General features: G+C 38.8%; 1 protein-coding gene across 2 annotated transcripts in view; it reads right to left on the bottom strand.

The window, feature by feature from the left end:
- LOC144195887 (ephrin-A5b-like) overlaps nt 1–16,323 on the bottom strand; it is a 69,168-nt gene that overhangs the window by 11,748 nt on the left and 41,097 nt on the right. For both annotated transcript variants that reach the window (XM_077715754.1, XM_077715755.1), the window contains exon 2: nt 5,124–5,416. In XM_077715754.1, coding sequence (XP_077571880.1) covers nt 5,124–5,416 — 293 coding nt within the window. The remainder of the gene's footprint in view (nt 1–5,123; nt 5,417–16,323) is intronic.

The raw sequence follows: 16,323 nt of genomic DNA, 5'->3' as shown, positions 1-16,323 counted from the left end.
TTCTGTCCCACGCCATTTTGCATTGCACCTCATTTTGCAATGAATAAAACCTCTGGTGCTAGACCACATTCTAGAGACCCATGTTGTCATATTTATTCATTGTGTATTTAACCACATTTTTATTGATTAAGAACAATCTGTTTCTGGCTCATATATTCTTATTTTTTAAATCTCAAGAACAAAAAAACGCAAATTCTTTTGAGGAAAAAAAAGTGTATTTTACTTATAAGTCTATGCCTGACATACAGTTTTCTTATGTCATGATTAAAGCAACCTTTAATAAAATTTCAGATGTGTAATAATTCTAGTTGGGTTTTTGTGATTTATGCTAATAACATCACCTGCAAGTGACAGGGCACTGATATTAAACAAAACTGGAGAATGACGACCGCCGTCTAAGTACATTCCTGCTTCTGCTGATGAATCTCTTTTGGTTATCGGAGCAGAAAATGCTGCCTTATTTAATTTCTTCAGACGCAACAAAAATCACCTCTCGACCCGCAGTAAACTCAAGGGGCAAAAACATCATTAAGCTGTGATTTCTGAACATAAATATGATGTGACATCTTAATACTAATCTACAAACAAGAAAGCTAATCAATCATACCCTTGATGACTCATTTTTAATCCCACTTTCCCTCAACCCGTGTGTACGAGGAGAAATGAGAAATGGCAGATATAACTATTAAATGTTTATGCATGGATGCATTTTAAAAGTATTCCATTGAAAACAATTATAAATCAATGCGTACCAGTGGAGAAACACTGATTGAGGAAATTTCCCATTGGGAATTTTTAAAAAACACTATGCTAGAATTCCTTTACATTTTCTGCTACACCTTCTCTTGTACATTGGGCAAGTACGGTTTAATGGCTATTCCCTATGTTTCCGGACAGTGACCTCTGTCTCAGGACACATTGACATTTGTGACTGGTGCAGGTGTGCAATATGGCCTACTTGGGCAGCTAATGGTGCATACAATTTTCTCTGTTAGCCACGCTACAGTACACTACTAGACTATGCACTCGCATAGAGAACGCAAATGTGCTACAAGGTCACCATCTCATTGCTGCGTCTGGGCTTAGAAGCACCGTTTGTCAATAACTTCCAACTGGAAGTGTGCTATTTGGTTTCATGAGTTGGGATAGGATATGAAAGGATATGATAACAAAAAAATGTAAACAATGACACAGCTGGAGACATTATCCCACTTGCATGATGCCAGGGTTCCCTTTTGCATGACCAACAGCTACCAGAATGTCCCCCGAGCTACGGCATGTTTACTCCTGGTTCAGGTGTCTCCAAACGATGCGCATCTTTTAAAACAAATATATTTTTGTTTCTTTTATCAATATCTTTGTATCTTTGGATTAAGGACTGTAACCATTAGAGACTTAAAAACAGACCAAATATTTTAAACACAGTTGTTTTACTTCATTATAATAAAATTACGTGATTGGGTTTATTTCCAATGATAAGAATAGATTGAGGGCATCTCCACCAAGAACTATTTGTTGACAAATAAAGTGCCACAATCTCAAATAGAGTATTAGCACCGAAAAACAAGCCAAAAGATTACTTGAGTTTGTACCAGGTATTTATGCTTATCTCATGAAGGATAAAAAATAAAAAAAATGCACCCTGTGCATAAACCTGTTATCAACTGTTGATTGCAGTGTAGCAGCAGTTGTCTCAAAGGTGATAAAATATTGAATCAGGCATAAGCACTATAACTTATAAAATAAGCGGTGTACACTGCGCACACAGAAAAGGAGAGAGTCCTCAAACAATGTTTCACACTGAGATGCCCGTAACGTGAAGCCAACCTGCTGGTGGCACACAAACAAGATTAGCCAAAGATTTTCTGCAGCTGTGGCATTCAGTTTTGCTCTTTTAAAAGGATTAAAGATAAAAGATTAGAGGTAATCAAGTCTGAGCCGTTGCCCCCAAACGTGTTTTTCCACCATTTATACTCCTGAATAGTCACAATAACGGCATATTAAACCTAAATGTAACCGGAGAGAATATCAGTTATTAGGTACGCAGTCTAGTTCTTTAATTAAATTGCCTCAGTTGAATGTTGTATTTATTACTGGATTATGAGGACTGCACTAGAATACAGAGATGCAGCCTGAAAATTGTTCTGTAGTTTTACTGCAAAAAATAAAGACACCATATTGTGATTTTTCTATATATATATATATATATATATATATATATATATATATATATATATATATACACACACATATATCATTGTAGACAAAGACGTAACCTTTCAAAAACCTAAATAACACAAATGGAATCGTCCAGTAATGTTGCTGTTTGGCCCTTTTTACCAAAAAGTGCTGATGATAGTTGCGAAAGAAACAGGCATCGTAGATGAATGAATAGTACAAGTGCAGTTGGCTTAATGTAACCACCTCTCTATTTTCCTTCAGCTCTACAATCTGTCCACCATAGAGACAGTCCAATCCATCAGCACCAGCCCTTCTGCTTTTAATGGACATTGGAGCTGGACACTATGGTGGCGGGAAATCACATGTCAGACAACTTCATGGTAGATGACTTTAATATCCGCCGTGCGAGCTAGACAGGCTGTATGCTAGAATCATTCAATAGCCAATGAAGCCGTGGGCCACAAAACCAATACACCGTACAAAAGTAGAATGCATGTGCTTCATGGAAGCCTAGTCTGTCACAGCATAATTTAATCTGGCCCCTAGGACAAGCATCTCTCAGATATAAAAAATAAACGTTACAAATGGCAACATGAATAAGTGGAACAGTTGTGTGACCCTCGGCTAACCTCCAATGAGCTCTTGACATCTCTACATCTTCATTATCATGATACTCAGTGTAATTTAGGTCTAAGGGACAAGGTGAATATTGCAAATTTATTTGGAAAAAAATGTCTACGTGTGTGTGTGCATTTGTGTGTGTGTGTGTGTGTGTGTGTTTCACATCTCATAGCCACAATGTTGGTTGTGGCTCTCCTTTCCCACACGTAAGGGCATTGCAGTAAGCCAGTATTGTGAAAATCCATAACACCTTAGATATAGTTCGAATCTTTGCGACAGACGGATACATAGGCTCCACAATGAATTCTGCGATGTAGCAGGAAGCTGTTGATGAAACAGGATACAACAGTGGGAGACTAAATTAATATTTTATTCTCTGCCGAGGAGTTTTTGGCTGCATATGTGTAGGATTTAGGCCAAAGAAAAATGATTTTATTTAGTGACACATATAGCTTGCTTATTTTCCCCTAATTTCTCATTACTGCATTATCTAGGAATAATGCAATAGCATTGTTCATCTGTGTGAGAGGGCTGGAATTCTATCAATGTTAGGTCAGATTGTTCATTTAATTTTGCCTGAAGAGAAACATAATCTTTGTCATTAGCACAGGAATTGCAGAAACCCTTTTCAACTTTCAACTTTTCATCCAATAGCTGAATCAATAATGCATAAACCACACATGAAACTAATGGCCTCCCATTTCAGAACATAAGTGTGCCATCAATTTTCTAGTCCTGTATTAAATTTGTCATATGGTAGCACTGCGCCCACTCCCCCTTCTTACAAGTCTTTAGAGGTAGGATTAACATCCCTCAATCATACTTTTTTCATTTATCCCAAAAATGCATATTTTAGATCCTTCAAATGAATCTTATAGGACCAAGGCTTCTTAGGTTAAAAGTTACTACCCACAGTACGCACATGTGCATCTCAATAAGTACGTAAGGGTATTTGTCATTCTGCCAGGTCCATTTGCCTGTTGACGAAACATTCGGTCATTAAAGAATAAAGTGTACCAATACTCGTATCGAAAGAAACCTCAAATGCTGCCATTTGTATTGTCAAGTACGAGCAAATAGGGAGCTGTTGCCACAATTAGTCTTTGAGATTTCCAACTGCCATAAAACACAGTGAAAGAAATCTTCTCCCGGCAAGTACAGTAGTAAAACATGGTGCCAGTTGTTTTTACAATGTATCTTGTATTAAAATAACCATATAAAAAACATCTTGTACTCAGTTTTTTTTCCAAATGTTGTAGTATCAGCATCAGGTAATACTTTAAAATTGTGAATCCAAATCCAAATTCCTGAATTTATGTAGTTTTATTATGACGAAGGTTGGCCTAGTGAAACAGATTAGGTAATTATATTCCCATGATTTATTAAGGGGCAAAAATGAATTTCAAACTCCTCTCTACAGCCCCCGAAAATTCCCGGAGCAGACTGGGTCTTAAATTATGAGGGCACTGTGTGAGTTAAATCCTAACATGCATTATTTTTGTAATAACTTGCATATCAATAGATCAACACAGCTGCAAGGAACATGCGGCTTAGTAGAAGCCATGCAAAACATTCTCACAAAGAGTGACAGCAGGAGGGAGCAAAATTTCCAATGTAATCTCAAATTTACAACAGTGCCATTTATCACTTTTCAACAAGTTGAAGGTAACATTAAAATCCATCAGTACAAAGCTCTCTTAAAATGTGCATTTGAAACAAGCTATAAGAAGTAACTTGTTTACAATTGGTGGGAAAAAATACAGAGGAATTCATTCTGAGGCAGGACTACCTAGTGGTATAGCCATCGTCTGCTCCTTTCTGCTTCAATGTTACTTTAAAAATGGAGGCCTATATGTATGTAATGTACGGCTTGACTACTGGGTATTTTAGTGACAGTGTACAATGTACAAATGACAGTTTACCCATGCTCATTGCATGCAGCAGTATGTTTCCATAGGTCTCCTATTTAGGTACAATAATAGTGCAATAATAATGTTTGGATACAGTGTTCGTCCAGTCCTTATCATGGTAAGGTATAGGGCCATATGTATTTAGATTTGTTAAAAAACAAATCAGTAGCCTAAGTACTGAAAGTACAGATTTTACGGTTTCAAATTCCTTTGGATTGGGAACTTTTCAGAATTAAATCTGTTACATTTCTTCTTAACGAGGCTCATAGACTAATGTTTTAGTTGACCTACCTTCAGATTTATTCTTCTTATATTTTTGCAGCGTTATCTAATTTTCAAAACTCCCAGAAAATTGCAACCCTTAAATTCCATCACATAGCTGCCAAGCATCACAAGAAAATGAATACTCACAGATGTAGTAATATTCTCTTCCTGGTCTGAACTCAAAGCCCAAAGAGAATGGGGTGAAAAGCTGGAACTTCTCAGAGAACTTGAGTGGCCCATTTGGGGAATGTGGCCGGTTGCACTCCCAGCGCTTGAAGCCCTTCGAGGACTGGTCACAGGTGCTGTAGCCATCATAGTTGACCATGTAGAGGACGTAGCGTTCCGTCCGCTCCTCAGGCACTGAGTCCGCGTAGTGCGGGCAGTACACATCCAAGTAGTCATTTATGCACACATCGATATGATAGTCTCCACGATGGAATCTAGAAGACAAAAACATACACACACATTGATGAAAGATGCATAAACGGGTCCTCAAATTACTGGAGATCACAGTATTACACTTAACTCGTACAAGGGTACAAAGTTGTGAGCTTGATACTTATTGCATTCTTATCATTGTTGCTTCAGAACTATGTGCTTTCATTAGATTTTACTTTTTGTTTTAATTTTAATATATTTAATCTATAAATCTGTCATGACTATACATACTTGCTCACCTAGCTTTACATTGAAAAGAAAAGTTTGAGGGGAAAAGCACTAAATTTTTGGTGACAGAAAGACAAACGCAGGCATGGTGCGGCAATACAAGGAGGCACAGATGAGAAAGATCATAATGAGAAAAACACAGTGCCTGTCCCTCGTGGTGCTGCTAGAAGAGGCCACATGGGGGTCAGAAGCCTTTGGTACATACCGATTTATCAGATGTTGACAACAAATCTAAACAGACACACAACACATTTCAACTACTGATGACAGAATTAGTCCCACACCTGTGGAATGCTTTACATCCAAGAGCAATTGCTACAACGATCCACAGCAGCCTGACTTGAGGGTCACTGTGAAACCCGCTGTAAAATATGCTTGTCTACCCTTTAACAATCTCTCATTGTGACAAATTCAGTCACAAAATTGCACATGGACACTCATTGAACAGTTGGTGCCATTGACTCATTTCTCCCACAAATACATCTGCATAGGCATCTGAACATCCATTCATTTTCTGAACTGCTTATCCTCACAAGGGTCATGGGTAGTGCTATGGCCTATTCCAGTCAACTATGGGCACCAGGCGGGGGACACCAGTAATCAGTGGCCAACCAATTGCAGGGCAGTAGGAGACAAACAACAATTTATGCTCACATTCATATCCAAGGACAATTTAGAGTGTTCAATCAGCCTATCATGCATGTTTTTGGGATGTGGCAGGACACCAGAGTACCTGGAGAAACACACAAGCCCAGAGAGAACACATTATCTCCAGATAGTGAGGACTGACTAGTAGCTCGCGATCGACGTATTGACTAGATGGAGAGGGAAAATCCTCATGTTTAAAAAGTTCTGCAGGATGTGTACAATGCCAAAGAAAGAAGTGCACCAAATGCTTTGTCACTACATGGATGTTTTTACTTATCAACAAGAGCCTTTGACCAAGCTAGTTGTCTACTCCATTACTTCTTGATCTGATTGGCCAATAATGGATGTGACCCTGAGAACATCCATCGAAACAGTTTTAACTCTTGCCCTTTTCCAATTAGTTTCCGTTTACTCTTCCCTTGATAGATTTGTGAAACAAACCATTTGGCATGCCGGATTACACTTCTCAGTAAAACTTTTAATTGAAAACTGGAGACTACAGGTGATTTTTTTTCTAATATCCCACAATGTCTGAGAAAACATCCCGGACACCTCAGGATTAACATATACAACTGATGGTGAACATTTTTTAAAGCTAAAAAGTCTGAGAAAGAGCATGCAGATTTTGTTGTTATCCTTTACAATCCCTGTTGTGCTATTTCTAACTTTGTATGGTTTCTATTCAATTCTTGAGTTGTATTGCATTGTAGATTTTGGAGTCCCGACTCAGAATAGATTTTGTCGGATCAAGTCGCTCTGTATGTACTAGAATGCTGATCCGGCATCTGCTGCAGAACAGTGTTACACAGTAGCAAATACAACACACATCAGAAGAACATTTTTAAACCCGCATAGCAATTCTGGCAATCTCCTTGAAGCCCCTTCGCTTGTCACACCATTTGTATTGCTGCAATTGAATGATTAATGTCACAATAAAGTGGCAAATGTACACACAGCCATTTTCCATTACTGCATGCTTTGGTGCTTTGTGTTGCATATTAATTTACAGTATGCGTGTATGTGGATATATTTCTGAGCATGAACTGACAACATCTCATTTAAGACATGTTTGGAGTCATGTAGAAGAAAATAAAGACTAGAAGAATAAAGCTAAAGAAGTTAATAGACATGTTCCAGTATATTTAGAAAGCCGTATTAAATGCTGCAACAGAATTCAAATGAACTATGTTAGGTAAAATGAGTATAGGAGAGACGTGGGATATGGCATCGTAACACATATGAGCGAGCGGAGCCCTAAAGTAGCACTTTTTTCCATTAGATAAGAGATTTCTTCACATTGTTTTGTTCTTTTAAAAATATGGACCAATGATCAGTCATTCAATAAATTCCTTACATTTGTGTGTAAAATATTAAACATGTTTTTTTGCACCAACAGTTATTCACAAAATGAAATTTGCTCCACGTCTGCCAAAATCTATCACCAACTAAAATAACAATGACGCCCCAACAGAAGGGGTTAAGAAAGGTCTAAACTAACATGCACAAGGATACGATGAGTCTGTATTAAAATAAAGCGATTAGCAAGAGGCGACCCAACTGGTCATCGCACTTTCTGATTGGCTTATTTCCATTTCAATTACACACCCCAGTGACACCGCAGCATGCCAAATGCACACCTATCTGCACATAAGCTTTCTCCTGCTGGCATGCTGGAATGAACTCCCATCAGGCATCTTTTGAGAGTGAAAAGTGGTCCAAGTTCTTGAAATCAGATGAACAATTGAGATTCCATCACCTTTTTGCTAACAGGTGCAGTACAGCAGCTGTGTCAAAAGGGGATTGCTGTAGTCCTCCGATAAACAGTCATTGTTGGCACTCCTAAAATATCACTGATTTTGGGAGGCAATATACCATATCTGTCTTTTGCAGAAATCCTCAACATTTAACAGAAATCTATGTAAAGGCAATTAACTATTTACTGTGATGTTCAATCACATGCACTTTTATTCCTTGGCAATGCTGATCAAAATCATCTAGTACAATACATTTGTAAAATTGCAAAAACGACAGTGCATGACTAGATACTACACTTATACGCAGATATAATCCCACAAACAGCTGATTCCTTGACCTTGTGTGTGAATGGGGAAAAATGCATCCAGACAAACGGCCTGTGTATTATTTTAGGCAGCAAACAATTCATGCTGCCTTAAGTCCCTGCATGTGACGAAGTGATACATTGTTCTAATATGTAGGTAACAGGTCTCAGGGCGTAACTGTATGACCCTGAATAAATCTATGTGGAATCTCAACACATTTGGTATACAGCAGATGCAAGGCGCAAACACTGTGGTCGTTTCTGCAGATGTCTAATTACGCACCACAAGTATGATATAATAGGAGGGATACCATAGTGTGCACAGCAACCCATACAAGCATGGTGGTCTACAAATATTGAATTTGAAAATTGTTTTTTTCCCATAGGAAAAACTGTGCAGCCCTGGGAAAGATGTTAGCAGTTGACACATTTTCCTAAAGGTTTGGAAATCCCAGTTGGGATTATCTCTGCTTAGATGCTAGTTCTACTTGTGCTTGCGTAAATTTTTTACATAGCACACGCTTAAGATCTATAGTTGGAGGCCTTGCTGTGCATTCATCCAGTTATAAAACAAGGGTATGTGTCCCAACCATGCTGTAAGCCAGTATATCTTATTGGGCGCCTGAAATCTGTACCATTCGATTGTCATTTAAGCAGTGAGCAGACTTCCCCCTGCATTCAGCTCTCTCAATCAGAGTAAGTGGTGGTAAAATGAGGGATCAATGAGGTATATGACCATTGATTCAGGATACGAATATCGAGAGGCCAATTTGTGGTGGTACTGTGGCATATGGATTCCTGCCAATGTACTCTGCAAGTTAACACAAATTGTTGTATTTATACATAATGGCGATATTGTCAATTGACAGCTAAAATGCCGACAGAAATGTCATTATTATTTTGGAAATAAATACTGCCCGGCCAAAAAGGTCTTACACTTAAATATGCATATATATTTTTTTCTTCTTTTTTGCAAGTTTGTGTGACACATTCACTTTGAAACTGTTCCGATAAGCTCAAGCAAAGTCTCAAGATTTATTTCCAACCATTGTTGGATTCAATTTTCAGAGATATTTCATGGACGATGGTATGGTATGAAAGTTAGAATAAAATGAATCAGTCTAAACAATTTCAGGTTGTTCAGTCTCTTCATATATTAGTAAAGGAGAAATCAGAAAGCTATCAGGCAGATATTAAAGTAGTGGAACGGAGCAGCTGAGGCAAGTGTACTGAAGTCATTGGACTACCACGCATGAGCTTTGCTTGTTACCGAAGATGACAGACACATTCCAGCTTGGCTAACAGGCCGATTGGTTTACGGTCTCAGCGGGCGTTTGGTTAGACGACAAACAGACTTAGACTGCATCGTATATAACCGCTATTGTCAGCATACGCAGAGGAGGAAAATGTCTCGGATGCTTTTAAATTTGGACACCTTTTCTAAGTTATTGCACATATGCATCGTAAAGACATGCTTGCACATCTCGGTGCATTTTACTAGGTACATGTGGTGCTGCTTTATTGGGGGTGGGTAAGCTGAGAGCAGGTGGTCAAGCCAGCATAATATAGTGTCTGTCAGCAAAGAGAGGCACCTACTCATGCATTCTTTCATCCTGCTTACTCTCATCAGGGCTTCTCCTCAAGCTTCCCTCTTTCTTGTCACCAGCCTGCAACCACAATCCACCATCTCCCTATCCAATAACGTCCCCCTCAACTGTGATCTTAATAATATTCATCTCTGCTATTAATGTCTGTCAGTACTGATTTTGCCCCAGGGAGACAATGAATTAAGAGCAGCAACAGACTAGTTCTTGTTCTGTTCTTCTCAGCATTTGACAAGCGTTTGATAAAGTCCGAATCAGCATGCCGTGGCTCAAACTTAAATAAAAGAAGTGAAAAATAGAGAGAGAGAGATTTCCTCTGACCTCTCATGCACCGCCAAAAGACCATTTTTTATGGCAGTGAAACACTGATGTGAAGAAACTGTGTACAGTATAGAACAGTGTGTGTCGGCGGTGTGTGCATGTAAAAGGATTTCTTTATGTCTCCGCTTGTCACCAAGGGAGTCTGAGAGAGAAAAAAAAGACACATCCCCCCTGCAACATCCTGTCAGACCCAGGGGCCATGCTCGTGAATCATAGCCTACCCAAACCCACTTTATGCCTTTGTAAATACTGCACAGTGTGTACTGGGATGTGAGAAGGCATGTTCTCAATTCTGTGCATCTTAAAAATGTTCTTTTTTTATTAAGGGTCAATTATAATGTAGCTAAAAAAATGGTTGCTCACCCGCCCAATGTCTTTGGTAGTTTCAATCAAAAAGCATTGTCATCTAATAATTTTATGCAGCTCTTTCATTTATACGTGCCCAATTGAATGGCTTTCCACCTATCTAAATTATTGATAACATAATGGCATGTTTAATCATGCAAACCCCATCCCAAAAAACGTACATACTTTAAATATATAACATTTTGCACTATTTAAATACTGGAGATTGTTCATATTGAAATTACCTGCGAGTATGTATTCTTAGGCATTAAGTACCATCTCCTCTAAACATTTTAAAAATAACCCTTTCAAAGTGGAAAAAGTGGTCAAACTCATTGTCTTTTGAATTGATGTATTCGGATTGTGAAGTGCACTAGTATTAATAATACAGAAGCACATTGAAGTACACTTACATAATCTGCACTGTTTTTGCTCTTTAGATTTGTTTGGATAATCTCAAAAGTATTTTTTTATTAACAGTATCTCAGTAGTTTTTCCCAAACTATTTTTTGTAACAATGCTTTCCAAGACACACTTCTAAAAACTTCAAAAACATCAGCACAGAAGAGAATAACCAACTCTGCAGGTCAATAACACTTTACACTGCTCCACACTGGCATCGCTTTAACTATACACTTTACTTGTCCATGCACAAGGACACTATGATCTTCAAGGACGATTGCCAAAGAGGCGTTTCAAAATGTTATAATGCCACTGCTTTCATAAAACACTGACCCTTTCACAGTTCACAAACTACTGCCAGTATACAAGGATGAGACATGCACAGAGAGAGCTAAACAATCTATTCTCATGAATGGAGAGAGCATTGAAGTTGTAGACACTTATAATTATCTAGGTGTGAACCTTGACCATATACTGCATTCATCTGAGCAAGCGCGGTCATTTACAAAAAGCCTGAGCAGGTTTTTTTTTTATATTGAGAAGGTAGGTCTTTGGATATGTAGGGATATGCCGTATATCTTCTATTAATCTGTTAGTCTGTTGTGGAAAGGTGCTGTTCTTCAGCATTGCCTGTTGGGGTGGCAGTGTAACCACAAGGGACAATCATCGTCTGGACAAATTGATTAGGAAGTGTGAGTGTGTGTGAGGGAGGAAGGTGGACTCTGCAGGAGCTGTATTGGAGAGGAGGATGCAGGCTCTAATGCAGCGCATCATGGGAAATCCCAGGCAAGCTCTGTATGACAGGGGCAGACCAGAAGAGCACCCGCAGTGACAGACTCTTCTTAGTCGGTTGCAGCACATAGCAGTTTAAAAGGTCATTCATTCCTGCTGCTATCTGGTTATTCAACACACCGAACCATCCATCTATTCATCTAAAAGCTGGAACTTAATGTGGTAGTTATGATTCTTTACTCAAATTAAAAATGAACAATTAAAAAAAATGCAGTTTGAATTCCAAGAAACATGAAAATGTTGACACTTTTTTCATAGTTCAAATTATGCTGCCAGACATTTAAAACATACTTGGTGGAAGAAATTAATGTTTGCGTAGTTGTGTGGGAGCCGTGTATCAAAGATTTACATAATACTAACGCATTCAAATGTTTCCGTTACCATCTGCATTGCATGCCACAGGGAACAGAAGACACTGAGCTCATAGAAAAACTGATGTCTTAATCCCATCAACAATGTAACAAACCAGAGGCCATCTTGTCAGAGGATTTCTCTGATATCGCTAACAGAGCATCAACTAAAGCAAGAAAAAATAACTGTAATAGTTGGAAATAATTGAATAAGTAAACATTGAAATCCCCACATCTGTGTAGCTTTCTGTCTGGCAAGACACTACACTAGCATCAACAAAGTGTAACATATAATAAGAGCATATGCGCAAAATGGGCCACCCGATGATGCAGTGGTGTTTCCACCTGACTTCGGTGTGGACACCCTGGGTTTGATTCCCACTCAGTGGCGGTGTGATTGTGAGCATATGTAGTTGTCCGTTTTATTGTGCCCTGCGATTGGCTGGCAGGGATAGGCTCCTATACCCCCCACGACCCTTTCGAGGATAAGCGGTATGGAAGATGAATGAATGAATGCTCAAAACGACTACCTGGCAAGATCTATAGGTATTACTTTGGAGTTTAGTTTTCCAGGGCCATTGGCTTTTCAAGTGATGACAGTATTTTACAACATCATGTCACTCTAACCCTACTATTATCTGCTAAACTGCACACCATCTCAGTTGGAGCATAGTTTACACCCCTTGGTAGGCAGACTTGACATGCCCATCGAATGACATAAAAACAGTAGTATTTCCTGTTAGCTACCCACCCACCAGATTTCAAACTTTGAAACATGGCCCTCCCCAAAATTACTAATATTGGAGAATTTCATCAGAATGGCAAGAGTGGCATCACAATAAGATAACAGTCAGCTGTCACCAGAGTAGGCAGATGTGAAGTTAGATATTTTTTACTTGAGCAGAAAGGACTGAAAGCATTACTGGGATTGTCAGGACAAATGTAATAATGCTGAATTTTACAGTGACCAGATTATTGTGACTAATATTCTGCATCTGCTTTCAGCATCATTCTGTTAAAAAATATCATATACAATAGGTAATCAGAGAAATATATTTCAGTGTCATTATGTTATCCAACATTCTTCCATTTTCAACACGACATATCTTTGTTAATGTCCTTGGAGCCAACCCAGATGACTTTGGGTGAAAGGTGGACTACACCCTAAACTGGTCATGAGTCAGTTTTAGGGCACACACAGACAAAGAGAATTGTTTGAAATGTTTCAGAAAATGTTTCATGACTTTGAGTCTACTAGGCTTCTCGGAGTGTGCATATATTAAATGACTTTTAATGCGCACATGGACCTGTTTTTGTGGAGGAGCTACATGGAAGCAGGAAGACAGTGAGGTTGGTCAGGACAACAAAGCTTTTGTCAAAGGTGATCTCACAACTGATGCATGTCAAAAAGTTATGTCTGCCTTTGTCGCTGGCACGATTGGTGTAAAATACATATGTGGCGAATAAAAGTCTGTATTATTGCACCATGCATGTGTGTAAGTGCATGTGCACATGGTATGAACAAAAGATTTTACTGGACCTGCTGGGTCAGTCTCCCATGGAGAAGCTGTCAAGATTCCAAGCAGGGGGTTAAGTGGTGTGTCGGGTACTTTGACTGCATGTCTTATTGCGGACAGTGCCTTAATTCTACAGGGCAGCAAAGGCCATTCAATAATATAGACACGAGCATACTTGTACTCAAGAACACACATATATAAAATTCTTGATGCATTCTTATAGGGTTTTACATTACGTGCATGTGCATTTCAAGAAAGTTAATTTGAATGGTTCAGAGCCAGTTTGAAGTTAACCTTGAGCAGCTCATGCAATGGTTGGCATATATGCACAAGGGCTTGTTCATGTTTATGTTTGTATTTCACATGCCTTGGATAAGAGCAACATATAGGCAGCGCTACTCACAAAACAGGAAAATGCTTCCTTTGTTAGGGCTTTCTCAGGTTATGGAGATTTCATTACAAGAAAATGTAGTGTTTTCACAGCACCATTTGTTAGTTGGTAGCAAAAATTCAATGCTAACCCAATAAAGGGAGCTCTCTGACAAAATACACCCATGTCGACAATATTTTTGTCGACCTTAAACTGAATTAGGTACAATTGAGACTAAGAAATAACCAGATTAAAAGATTTGGAGGTTCTTGGTGTCACGTCGACAAGGCAACACCACCAAAGAATGCAAACACTGCAAATCCAGGCTTTGATAATAAGGGATTGAAAAATTAGCAAATGAGAAATACATCTATTTTTTTCAGATGAAAACATTAAAACACACACACACACACTACTACTACATGAAATATATAACGCCAAATGTCTTATAATTGCTTGGCTTAGTTCTTCATTCAAATAAATGACCTGGATATATTTTCCCCCCCAGAGGTAAGTCAGAAGGTTTTCTGGCTCTGAAACAAGGTCTGCAGGTCACATCCGTGAGGGACACAAGTTACATGCTCGTCACACATTCAACTGTGAGTTCATGAACTTTTGAACTTGACACACAGGGGAGGAAATTGACACAAGAAACTCCTGGAAATAAAATGAAATATCAACACGATTATGGATTTGTTATATCTACGAATGATTGTGACCCACTTTTGCGCTGTTTATTCATGAGATCTGGCCACGTTGGGCAAACAGAGAGCTGTACGCAAAGGGATGTGGGGTCAGGGTAAGGTTGAGAGTTGGGGGTTATGAAAGCATGTGTTGACACCCTCTGGACAGGTTTTGGGACTTTTACCAACATATGTGTACTAAAGTTAGATCCCTTGAAGAATGTGGTACATCCTTTAGCTCATCCATCCTCAGACATTGGCTTGGATGCAGCTGTCTACATCTCATCCTCTGAGCTGTCTGGCGCTGAATGCTTGCAGCATTTACTTCAAAGCATGGTTATTTCTACAAAGCTTTATATGTGCATCGTCACCTATATAAAGTTTGACTTGGACCCTAACTAGCTTAAATGAAATGGTACCTATTTTTAATTTTTATTGTTAATATTGTCACAGGATTGTTGAAATATGTTAACGTTAATGGCTGGCTAAGGGTCGACTATCCAATCATTTGAATAATTATCCCCTCATCACTTCCCCTGCTCGTGTTGAAGACAATATGCCAAGTAATGCTGTCCCTATCAGAACACAGCAGCTTCTCTTTCAAGAGGACACATATTGCATTTTGTGTAAGATGTTACATTCATAGATGCGCATCATCCCATCCTTACCAGTGTCTTAGGTCAGTTCAAACTCAATTAATTCTATTCAATAATCCCTCCTCATCCCTTTCACCTGCATGCATTAGACTCTCCAACACCGCACAGCTGCAGAGCAGTTCTGTCATATCTCCACCTTGTTTCTCCTCGAGAAATTCAGCTTTCAAGCGGCCAGATAAACATACCAATTCCCATAAATTCTGCTGACCTTTTTCCTTTCCTTACAGGCTAAGGAAACATCAAGAAGTGTTTTTTTTTCACTTCAGAAGTGATCTTTAGACTCACCGCTATAAAGGACATTATCCTAGGCACACATTGTATTGCTGCTATGAAAACAAAACACCATAGTTAATATTAAAGCAAGTATGTGATCCAAAAAATAATAATAAAAAAATGGTTGGGGCCATGAGGGAAGAGAGTGAAAATCATATTGGTATGCCCACCTCTAAGCATGTCAGCACATGGGGGGCTCAAGTTCAATATCAGTTTTCTTTTTTTTTGTTCCTTGTTGAGGTTAAAACGTTACTCAGGTTTAAAAAGATGAGCGAGTCAGAATGAAGCAAACCACAGATAGCAGTTTTGTTTAAGCAAATTCGACAGTACCCAACATATCAAAGTGTCACCAGAACCAATCATCATCCACTTAAATACTACCAATGTGGAAGCTCGCCGACTCGAGAGGTATACAGCCCCTTTGGACAAGCAAACTCTACAATCCATCTCTCAAAAAAATGAAATCTAATTAGGAAGGAGGTATTATGAATAAACATTGTGGGTCATGATTGGCTGGAGAAGATTACTTTGTGAAGAGAATGTAGCATCATCAAAGAGGGAGGTGCAACTGGGATTTGGGGAAAGGGATTGTGGGAAATATGCCCACATATCTCTTGGTCACAGTTGGTTGGACATAAATTAAATCAGCAAAGCAACACAC

The sequence above is a fragment of the Stigmatopora nigra genome, chromosome 4 (assembly GCF_051989575.1).
Source record: "Stigmatopora nigra isolate UIUO_SnigA chromosome 4, RoL_Snig_1.1, whole genome shotgun sequence".
In the NCBI taxonomy this organism is placed as follows: Eukaryota; Metazoa; Chordata; class Actinopteri; order Syngnathiformes; family Syngnathidae; genus Stigmatopora; species Stigmatopora nigra.
Note: the sequence above shows the minus strand (reverse complement) of the source record. Positions and strands in the feature narration are given on the sequence as shown.